Source organism: Drosophila teissieri, chromosome 2R (assembly GCF_016746235.2).
Source record: "Drosophila teissieri strain GT53w chromosome 2R, Prin_Dtei_1.1, whole genome shotgun sequence".
In the NCBI taxonomy this organism is placed as follows: Eukaryota; Metazoa; Arthropoda; class Insecta; order Diptera; family Drosophilidae; genus Drosophila; species Drosophila teissieri.
The window spans coordinates 9,235,823-9,247,043 of record NC_053030.1 but is presented as its reverse complement, the minus strand read 5'-3'; the positions used below and the strand labels follow the sequence as shown (position 1 = coordinate 9,247,043).

At 46.3% G+C, this 11,221-nt stretch overlaps 1 protein-coding gene and 1 pseudogene across 1 annotated transcript; both read left to right on the top strand.

The window, feature by feature from the left end:
- The first annotated feature begins 6,956 nt into the window (after window positions 1–6,956).
- On the top strand, window positions 6,957–8,552 carry LOC122614426 (annotated as a pseudogene).
- A 600-nt stretch (window positions 8,553–9,152) lies between these two features.
- Window positions 9,153–11,017, top strand: LOC122612901 (probable cytochrome P450 12d1 proximal, mitochondrial). The gene is made up of 4 exons (XM_043786773.1): window positions 9,153–9,286; window positions 9,347–9,672; window positions 9,737–9,853; window positions 9,910–11,017. The coding sequence occupies exons 1-4, from the start codon at window positions 9,185–9,187 to the stop codon at window positions 10,928–10,930; spliced, it is 1,566 nt and encodes a 521-aa protein (XP_043642708.1). The 5' UTR covers window positions 9,153–9,184; the 3' UTR covers window positions 10,931–11,017.
- Window positions 11,018–11,221: the final 204 nt, after the last annotated feature.

Sequence of the window (11,221 nt, the reverse complement as noted above, 5' to 3'; positions counted from 1 at the left end):
TTAAGCTTCGCTTTAGTTGAGTAACTGACTTGATGAACCCTCTTGTTTTTATATTTTCTTAACAGCTAACGAGCTAAAAGTAGATAGATAGAAAATTGATAGGAAATTTGCTTACACTTTCCAACGTCGCTCGTGGTGAGGGAATCAAAAACGAAATATTTCTTCAGTCCGAACCTCCGCGGCAAAGAGTCGAATATGCTTCGATTTGTACAATTAAATTCTGTTTTATTCGCGCTGGCTGCTATGTAGATGGTACATATGTAGCAGCTGGGGGAAGGCCTAATTCAATTAGAGTACCACTGTAAATATGATTTACACCCGACGACACTTCAGCCTGACCTCCGCGATGGGGACCATCTCCATCCACGCATATCTTACGCACATATCTGCGGGGCCAGAGGTCATAAAAAAGCGACTTACCCAGCATACAGAGCATACCAATCCGCCCCGAAATTCCGCCTGCCGGCTGAAAGAGTCGTTCATGGGGATTGCAAGTGACGCTCACGTTTGTTTTTCCGCCCGAAAGGCCGTTATTCACTGGGGAAAAGGGGAAAAGCGGGGGAGGCGGCGGGTCGTAAAGATGTGTATTGTGCAGCCATACGCGACTTGGTCTAAATCCGTCTTTGGCTTTGCCTTTGGCTTTGGCTTTGACTTTGGCCTGTTTTCGTGTCCCAATTTATGCAATTCCATTGTCCACTTTATTGTTTCTGCATGGGTTTTACGATCATACCGCGCCGGACACCTAAATATAGTCGTGGCCGACTTGTTTACCAAATTGCCGTCTAGTCCTTGCCCCACTTCCACCCCCCTCCCCCCCGAAACTTGTTCGGCAATCTGTGGCACAGACAACAACAGGGAAAACATTTGTGCGAGCGTGAGTGACCCAAATAAGTATGCTTCGCTTCTTGCCACTACCTCCCCCTTCCTTGCGATGAAAATCTGCGCTGCAGGATTTGTTGCTGGCCTCCCTCCCATTCACTGTATTATTAAATCGCAAATTGATGTTAGTGTCTAGTTCGCATGTAGTACACAACGAAAAAGTTAAAAGCTAATCAACATTTATTTGTCATTTTTATTATACGCCTATAGTTTTATTTACATATTGTATATTTCATTTTAATAGTAAAACGGCTAATACTGTATTTTGTTTAACAAGTACTTGTTATCAATAAAGTAAAATAATATGCTTAAATATGCTCTTTTCTTTTAAATTTGTTTATTAATGAGAAATATATTCTTAGCAAGGTGTTCTGTTAAGATTTCCTGTAATGTGGCTTTGATGTTTGTTTGCCACTTGTTTTTGGCCAAGTTATCCTTTCGCTGTTGCTGTTGCCCAATGTGGCAATGTGGCACATTGAATTCACTGCTGCCACAGTTTGTTGGGCGAATCTTTGACACATTTCGCAGGAAGCCAGAGGTGACAGCCCATCCACTTCGTCGCCCACTTTCGACCCGATGTTGGCATTAGCATAACTATGGCATGTCGGGGCTAGCAAGCAGAAATATGTCTCGGTTTAAAAATTGACAAAATTTGACAAAAATGTATACCCAGGGCGAGTGCTGTGCGGTGGGAATGTCAGTGAAAGGCCCGGAGTCCTGTGGCCTGCGTTTCGGTATCCTGTGCCCCGAATTGCCGAGAGCTGAAAAACTCTGCAGCTGCAAAGCTGGGAAATATGCGTGCTGAAGTTTTGCGTGCTGTCGCTGTAATTTATGTCAAGCCAAACAAAAAACAACGAAATTGTTGTGGCACATAACCGAGAGCAGCACTTTGTTCGGATGCAGATATGCAAAAGCAAACACAAACACAGGCACAAGAGGAAATGGCCACACACCAACACAAGCACACACAGTGGTGAGATAGATACATATAGAATTGGATGCGGCGATGCGGAATGTTTATTTGCTGTAAAATTTGAGGCATGCAACGCTTATGAAATAGAATTTTTCGACCAGAGCAATGGAATCCATTCCCAGAAACGAAACGGCCACTTCATGTAATAACTCCATTTGCTGCTGCATGGCTACATTTTAGAAAACATAAATGCAAATTGCTTTAAATGCCGAAATTGCGAAATGGCGAAATGGGAAACTCGATGGCCAGCAAACATCAAAGCCAAATGCCCATTAAACATTCACCAGTTGAGTTTCAGAAGTGGCTCTACCTCCATGCCGCCATAATTCTATATGTATTGGTTCTTGTGATGTTGCCCCGTTAATTTGACTTTAATATAGCAAATAATGCAATTAGGCAGGGCCCTCATAGAATGTGATATTCGGGTTCAATGAGTTCATCGAAGGGTTAGGCGCCTGCGAGCGAGGTTTCTTCTACTTCCCATGATTGATGAAACCACCACTGCCATCGCCACCACCACCACCACCACGCCATCTAGCGGAATGGGCGGGGGTGCCACTCGAGAAGCAACAGAAGTGGCTGCCTCACATCCAGTTTGCGGCTTTTTCGGTTGCCGAATAATAAGCAGGGGCCACGGGGCCAACGGGGCCAAGTCGTCGATGTGTGTCTCCTAGGTTGCCTTCACTTCCTTCCTTACAGCAGCAGCATTTTCCAGCCCACCACCACATGCTTGAAAGTGAGTTCTGTGTCGTTAATTAATTAAATTGTCATACCCCCTGGGCGCCAGAGCGACAGAGCGACAATTGAGAAATCTTCAGCCCGGTTGCCATTTGAACTCCACCTCGGGCGTCAAATTCGAGGGGCAACCGGGGTCGCTTCTAAAAAAATTAATGAGCTCGGCTTGCAGAAGAGTGGCTTCTAACCGGAACCCACTGGCAGAAGCCGCCTCTATCTGCCCCATAAATAATCATTTATTGAATGGACCAAAAATATATATTCTAGCACTACGCTTGCGACACTCACACTCGTCTTCCAGCTGCTGGCTGAATCATTCACGAGCGATTCATTCATAAAAAGCGAGTAAATAATTCAATTTAGATCGAATGCGTCATCTTCTGTCAATTAAACGATCACGCAGTCTGTCAACTGAGTGATACCTGTTCTTGGTTGCATCGTTTGCATCAGTACGTCATAGTAGGCAAGCAATTAAAACGAAATGATTTTAGGTACACTACTAATACTTATTAAATAAATTAAATTAATTAAAATAGTATTAGCAAGTGAATTATAGTTCTAGTACTGGTTCTTAAACATATATAAAACCATTTCAGATAGAAGTTAAACTGCTAAAACTGGACTACATAACCACTAACAAAAATACAATAATACATCAATGAATATAACCATTTAAAAGTACACCTATCAATCAATAAATCATTTTTAAATCTTACTTTTTAAAAGAGGTTTTATTATATGTAAACATGTATGTTTTAAATACGTTCACAGTACGAGAATATATCAATTTAATATATAACTTTGTGAACCGAATTTAAAATACTCCCATAAGGAGCTTACCTACTTAAAAATACATTTTTATTTATCTTATGTGTTATTTTTTGGGTACTTTTAATTCAATGGGTTTTATCACCCATGCCACTTGATATTGATTACGCAAAGGGACTGCTCATTATCCGAAAATGTTCTCAGGGATTTGGTTCGATGCGAGCAATTGATTCGATTACAGGGTATGCGGGCAGCTGGAAAATCCCCGATGAGCACTGACTGACAGCCGAGCGAGAGTGCAACCCTTGAGTGCAATCGTCGATGGGTGTGTGCATACGTAGATACATACGAGTATCTGGATGTTATGGTTCTGGTTCTGGCTCTGGTTGTCTGGATGTTTGCCGCTGCCGACGACGTCATGAAGGTCAACAGACAAACAATCCCCCACTTACGCCAGCTCTGAGCTGTGAGCTGTGGGCTCTGGGCTCCGGTCAATTGAAGAGGTTAAATTCGTGTGGCAGGGGCAGCTTGTTTCGTATGCTGTGTCAGGGGCTTAGTCATGTCCCCGGGGTGTTAGTGTTAATGCCCCAAATGCCACTGGCGTGCGTTGTTGCAGTTATGGCCGGCAATTATAATTTGAACAAATTATAAATTAATGTGTACTGGTCATACGGTCATCAAAGCATAATTGTAATTGTTGACTTATATGGGTGGCTTTCGGTTTGGCTTCGGGTTTGGGTTTGGTGTGGGTTAATTCGCAGAGAAGAAGAGGGTTAAGCGCTCCGAAGAGCTGCCATCGCTTATTATAATTTAATCAACAAAATGCCAGAGGAGGGAGTGCGAGAAGTCAACTATGCGGGCTTCGCTTTTTTGCCGGCCAGCCAGCCAAGTTAAACACTGTCGAAACTGCCACAATTTATTAATTAGTCGCGGTCAATCAAACGAACAATGTGCCAAAGGGCCTAGATTAACCGGCGGGCATTTAGCGGTTAAGTGAGTTCGATGTGGAACGGGTTTCAAAGTTTCAAAGGCGCAAATCATACCGAAAACTTAGGGAGACTCCTCGACATTTGATTGAGGTTCATCAACCAAAGGGAGTGCCAAGTACCAGGGCCTACTTTCAAGCTAAAAAGTATGCAAGAGATACAGCAGACCCTTTAAGAAGTATTTTTGTCAGGATCACTAGCTGGTTCCATCGAGAGCTGAAAAACAATAAAAGCAGCAAAGTTTGGATTTAACATGTGGATTTAAGGAACTTCAGCCTGTCTGCTACCCACATGATTTAGGATTTCTTTTCTGTGATGCTGTAGGACCTCGTTTGAACAGGAATTCTTGTCTGTTTATTAACACGGTTATTGTTGCAAGCGGCTCAAAGGAGCCACAGACTAGATGGCCATATCGATGCCAGGGAATCCATTTGGCCAAATTAGTTAGCAGTCCATAAACAGAAATGGTCAAAAGCTCCGCTTCGATGTGGGTGTGTTTTGTTTGCTGCAGCTGCAGCTGCAATATTTGGTAAAACGCTTACTTTTTGGCAATCAGGACATGTTAAGGCTCACGCACACCCACACACAATGGGCAATGGGCCAGCCACATGTACACAAAACGCCCAGTTCAGTGGGTGTGCGAGTGTGTGTGTGCTGGCCAGAAGTGTCTGCAAAATCTTGTGGTTGCTTTGCCGAGTTGGTAGCAGCCATGGCTGCTGACAGCTCATTAGGCCAGGTGTTAGGCGGCAAGGTGGCAGTTCTGGAAAGATGGAGATGGGGATGGGGATGCCCAAGTCCGCCCACCACCCACTGCATGCATATGAGTGCCGGGCAAGTGACGAATTTTGACAATGTGCGTCGAGCAGTGTGCATTTGAAGGCTCCGCCCGCCCATCTATCCGCCCACAAACCGCATCCGAACACGAAGCGTTGTCAGCTGGGTGACATGACATGGAAAAACAGCGTTAACCACATGTCCTGCCGAGTCTTAGGTGCCACTCGTGTGTGCCGGGCAATCACTTGATTTGATGACCAACGGCCAGCAGCCAACAGCCAGCAGCCAACAGCTAACTGCCAACAGCAGGAGGATTAAGGACACATAAAATGCAGTTTCATTTTTGTGGAGCATTTTGTTGTGCTGCACACACACTTACATACATACATATGTGTTCGTATGCGTAGGAGGTTGCTGCATTCCTAGCAAATTAAGTTAATTAAAAAGTTGCAGGATTTGTGAAGTAATTACCATAAACAAGGCAACTGCTGCGCTCCAGCTTCTGCCTTCTGCTCCTGCGGTTCTTGGTGCTGCTGCCAGGGATTTTGCTACTGTTGCTGTTACTGTTACTAGTGCACTGAGCGAAAACTTAGGTAACCAGGCGAAACTCGGACATAGATCTCAGCAGACTTTAGGATACCTGAAACTGAATCTCTAATGATAAGGCAACTAGTTTTCAGTATTCATTTTACTATTTTGTTGTATGAAATTCATCTGTTTCGTTTCTCCCAGTGCATCTCTGGCGTGGATAAAGTTGTCGGCATGGAATATAAACACTTCAAGTCGTTGTGCTTGATGCGTTCAGAGCCCGGTCTTCAAAAGACGCCCACGCCGGCACACGTGAGAAATTCCAGCAGCCAAGTGGGAATGGGCTGGGAAGTGGGAAAGGATGTGGATGTTGTGCCACTTGCCAAAGGCAGCTTCAAGGGTGCTCCAGTCGAAATTTAAAAACCTTTCACCAGCCACTGAAACAAAGGACTGGGAATGCGAAAGGGGCCAGGAGCTGGAGCTGCAGTTGGAGCAGGAGCAGGAGCTGAAGAATCCAAACACTGAATTCAGCAATGAATTCAAGAGATACGTCGGCCGGCAGATGCCAGTTGGCAGCTGGTTTAGGCCATGCGGCTATGTGGCCATGTGGCTATGTGGATGGTGCGAGGATGGCTCGGGAAATGAGCAACTGCAACTCCAACTGCAACCGGAGACCACACGCACTCAGAAGCAATGAAAGGGGCAGTGGCAGTGGCAGTCATGTACGTCGGGAGCAGGTACGAAACGGAGCCGCAGCAACACGTCTCCTGGCGTCAGGAGCAGAGCTGGAAAATGGGAATCGGGGGATTCCACCTCAGTCTCGGTCTCAGTCTCCGTCTCATCCTCAGAGCCAACTCGACTCGACTCGACTCGACACTGGGTTTGTTATTGCCGACAGTTGCGGCCAGCCTTGGTGACACTTGAACATAACTGGGTTCTGTTCTCCGCCGCGCCTTTTGTGCAATGCCTGAGTGCACTGATTATGCACATGGGAGGCCAAAGGACTAAGGGATCCGGGATCTGACGCAGATACAGCACAACAATGCCGCCAAGATTTACAGCCTCTTCTTGGATTGCATTTGGCTGGCGTAATTTGTTTTGGGCACCGCAGCGGAGCACAGCACTTCTTGGCCAAGTCTTGAGCAGCTAAGAGTCTCAGCTCTCTTGGTAATACGTATATGTTAAAGGTGCACTTTAATCACCTGAGGTCAAGGGATGCTACCAAATGTTAATCCGAGTTAAGCTAAGTTTCAACTAATTCTTTGCTAGAAAATTCAAATATTTTAAATAAGAGCGTTGGATTTCTACCAATAATGTGTATTATTGGCGTAGCAAGATTTTTTGGTTCGATACCCTATAAGGACATCCCGCGTCCCAGTAAACTGCAGTTTGCTAGGGCATTTATGCCGGGTGGAGAGTTCCACGATGCCTCGATCTTCTAGTTTGCAGCCGCGATGAGGAGTCGTTATGGTGACATCTTCATAATGCCCGGAATGTTTGGTCGCAAGGACTGGGTCACCACCTTCAGTACGAAGGACATCGAGACGGTTTTCCGCAACGAGGGAAGTTGGCCGGAAAGGGATTTCTTTCCCTCGATCACATATTTCCGCACTCACGTAAGACCAGATGTTTATGGCGAAAGTGTCGGTCTGGTATCCGCGTAAGTTGCAAAAAATATATTTCATAGGCGAAAATAAACAACAAAATACATTTAAAGGCAAGCTGCGGCATGGGGCAAGATGCGATCAGCCGTCAATCCCATCTTCATGCAACCCCAGGGCTTGAAAACCTATTACGAACCACTTTCCAACATAAACAACGAGTTCATTGAGCGGTAAGTTCGAAAGAGTATATCTGCAAGTACAACTGAGTCTTACTTTTCCTCCAGCATCAAAGAAATTCGAGATGCCAGAACCCTGGAAGTGCCTAATGACTTCATGGAGGAGATCAACCGGCTGGTCTTCGATTCCCTTGGCTTGGTGGCCTTCGATCGCCCGATGGGCTTGATCAGTCGGAATCGCGACGATCCAGATGCCCTGACTTTGTTCCAGTACACGAAGCAGGTGTTCAGATACTTCTTTGAGCTGGATGTGAAGCCGTCCATGTGGAGGTATATCTCCACTCCAACCTTTAGGAAAATGATGCGTCTCCTCGACGACAGCTTGATTCTGTCGCAGAAAATGATGAAGGACACCGAAGACTTCCTGGAGAAGCGGCGGCAGGATGGCGAGCAGGTGAATGGGAACAGCATGCTGCAGCGGATGATGGAGGTGGATCCCAAGATGGCGGTGATAATGAGCTTGGACGTACTGTTCGGCGGAGTGGATGCCACATCCAACCTGCTGTCGGCTGTGCTCCTTTGCCTGGCTAAGAATCCAGCGAAGCAGGCGAAACTGAGAGAGGAACTCCTGAAGATCATGCCCACCAAGGACAGCCTTCTCAATGATGAGACCATGAAGGATATGCCCTACTTGAGGGCAGTGATCAAGGAGGCTCTGCGTTACTATCCCAATGGACTGGGAACCCTACGCGCTTGTCCCACAGACATTACCCTCTCCGGATACCATGTGCCCAAAGGCAGCCTAGTGGCTCTTGGCTCCAATGTCCTTCTGCAGGACAACGCATACTATCCACAAGCTGACAAGTTCCTTCCAGAGCGCTGGCTTCGAGATCCGCAGACTGGCAAGAAGACCCCCGTCAGTCCATTCAGCTATCTGCCCTTCGGCTTCGGCCCTCGCATGTGTATTGGCAAGAGATTGGTGGACCTGGAGGTCGAGACGAGTATTGCCAAGTTGATAAGGAACTTCCAGGTGGAGTTCAACTACGACGCCAGTCGCCCCTACAAGACCTTTGTTTTCCTGGAGCCTGCCATTCCATTCCGCTTCAAGTTCACTGATGTCGAGCAATAGCTTACTTTGAAGTCCTTATATGAATAAGTTAAATAAAAAATACTATTTGGAATTTAGGCTTTATTATTAAATTCAATTACTTATAAGATTTCTCCTTCTTATAAGTAGGAATTCCCAATAGAAAAATTAAAAACGAAAAGCTATTTCTATCAGAGTTAGGGAGTCGAGTTTCTCGACTATCCGATACCAGTTTGTCAGATATTGGTAGTATATATATATCTGATATCCGTTACCCTGCTTCCACTAGCTGAGTAACGGGTATCTGATAGTCGAGCAGCTCGGTTCACTTCTTTTTCAACATTTTCTATGTGAAGTTGGTTCGCTCTAATACTCAATACTTGTAAGTTCCAACGCACTCAACCGGCTTTTTTTTAGCTAGTCACATTCGTTTGTTTATATTTCGAGCTGAGTGAGGTAGGCGATTCACGGTGATTGTACCGTTTGGTGATAAGAAACTGAGACTCATGCTCTGTTTGCTGGCTTTTGTTTTGGTTTGAGAGTTTTGCTTTTTGAAGCATTTCATACTATTTGCTCTCCTCTCTTTTTTACGTTTTAGAGATAAGCCCTTGCTATAAGAACGCCCCCAAAGGTGAAACAGCTTTCAGTTGCAGTCGATCGCCAGAAGGAATATAATGAACACATTGAGCAGTACGCGATCTCTGGCGATTTTCGTAGGCCCCGTTCGATGTTTGAGAACAGCCTCTGTTTTGGCACAAGAGCAAGCAAAACCCAGTGTTAGTATACAGAAAATGCAGTCAAAACAGATTTATCATAATAATGATTTCCATTTATAGACATCCGAGGAAAGCAAGGCCTTCGATGAGATTCCGCGGCCCAACAAATTCCAGTTTATGAGGGCTTTCATGCCTGGAGGTGAATTCCAAAACGCATCGATTACGGAGTACACCACTGCAATGCGAAAGCGCTACGGAGATATCTACATAATGCCGGGAATGTTCGGCCGCAGGGACTGGGTCACCACTTTCAGCACCAAGGACATTGAGGTGGTCTTCCGCAACGAGGGCATCTGGCCACATCGCGATAGTCTGGACTCCATTGTGTATTTCCGCAAACATGTTAGACCAGACGTCTACGGCGAGATCCCAGGACTGGTGGCCTCGTGAGTATAACATCCATGATTAATTGGTTGCAAGGTGGCAATATTTAATGGTTTAATATTTCAGACAAGGCGAGGCTTGGGGAAAACTACGATCAGCCCTGAATCCGATCTTCATGCAACCCAGGGGCCTACGAATGTATTATGAACCCCTCTCCAATATCAATAATGAGTTCATAGAGCGGTAAGAAATGTGATTTTTAATCGTTTTATTTAATTAAAACCCCTTTTACTCTGCAGCATTAAGGAAATCCGCGATCCAAAGACTCTGGAAGTGCCGGAGGATTTCACCGATGAAATATGCCGGCTTGTGTTCGAGTCACTCAGCCTGGTGGCCTTCGATCGGCAAATGGGTATGATCAGGAAGAACCGCGATAACGCCGATGCATGGACCCTCTTCCAAACCTCGAGAGATATCTTCCGGCTCACGTTCGAGCTGGACATCCAGCCCTCCATGTGGAAGATAGTATCGACGCCCACCTACAGGAGAATGATGCGAACTCTCAACGACAGCTTGGACGTGGCCCAGAAACTGCTGAGGGAAAACCAGGAGGAACTGGAAAAGCGTCGTCAGGCGGGCGAGAAAATAAACAGCAACAGCATGCTGGAGCGGCTAATGGAGATCGATCCCAAGGTGGCGGTGATCATGAGTGTGGACATTCTCTTCGCTGGCGTGGATGCCACAGCCACGCTCCTCTCGGCTGTTCTACTGTGCCTCTCGAAACACCCGGACAAGCAGGCGAAGCTGCGGGAGGAGCTCTTGCGGATCATGCCCACGAAGGATGCCCTGCTCAACGAGGAGATCATGAAGGACATGCCCTATCTGAGGGCCGTGATCAAGGAGACGCTGCGCTACTATCCCAATGGTCTGGGAACGATGAGAACGTGCCAAAATGATGTGACACTTTCGGGTTACCGGGTGCCCAAGGGCACGACTGTCCTGCTCGGCTCGAATGTGCTCATGAAGGACAGTAGATATTATCCGCGGCCAGATGAGTTCCTGCCGGAGCGCTGGCTCAGGGATCCGGAGAGCGGAAAGAAGCTGCAGGCCAGCCCCTTCACCTTCCTGCCCTTCGGCTTCGGACCCCGCATGTGCATTGGCAAGCGGGTGGTGGACCTGGAGATGGAGACCACCGTGGCCAAGCTGATTCGCAATTTCCACGTGGAGTTCCATCGGGATGCCAGCCGACCGTTCAAGACCATGTTCGTCATGGAACCCGCCATTGCGTTCCCCTTCAAGTTCACGGATGTCGAGCAATAGTTCGCCTTTCATTCGTGGCCTTTACTTGTGTTCCTTATATAGTAGTTATATATAGTTTTTGATTGCAATAAATGTTTGTCTGACGAACTGCCCTCTCCTGTTTCGCCATGTTGTGCAATCCCCACTGTTTTGATAAGCGAACTAATACGTTAGATAAGATTGGGCTTTGTTGTGGTATCCCTATCGCTTTTTCCTCTTCGTATCATTTGGTTGTTAAAATACAAGGTGCGCTTTTCTTAAAGTCTATTTTTAAAGAGGCAATAGCTAGCACCCACCAAAGACACTTTCAGC

Excerpts from the sequence above, each read along its gene's own strand:
- LOC122612901 (XM_043786773.1), top strand. The coding sequence starts at position 9,185 with ATGAACACATTGAGCAGTACGCGATCTCTGGCGATTTTCGTAGGCCCC. Across the intron at positions 9,673-9,736 it reads ATCCCAGGACTGGTGGCCTC|ACAAGGCGAGGCTTGGGGAA; the intron begins GTGAGTATAACA and ends TTAATATTTCAG. Across the intron at positions 9,854-9,909 it reads AATAATGAGTTCATAGAGCG|CATTAAGGAAATCCGCGATC; the intron begins GTAAGAAATGTG and ends TTTACTCTGCAG.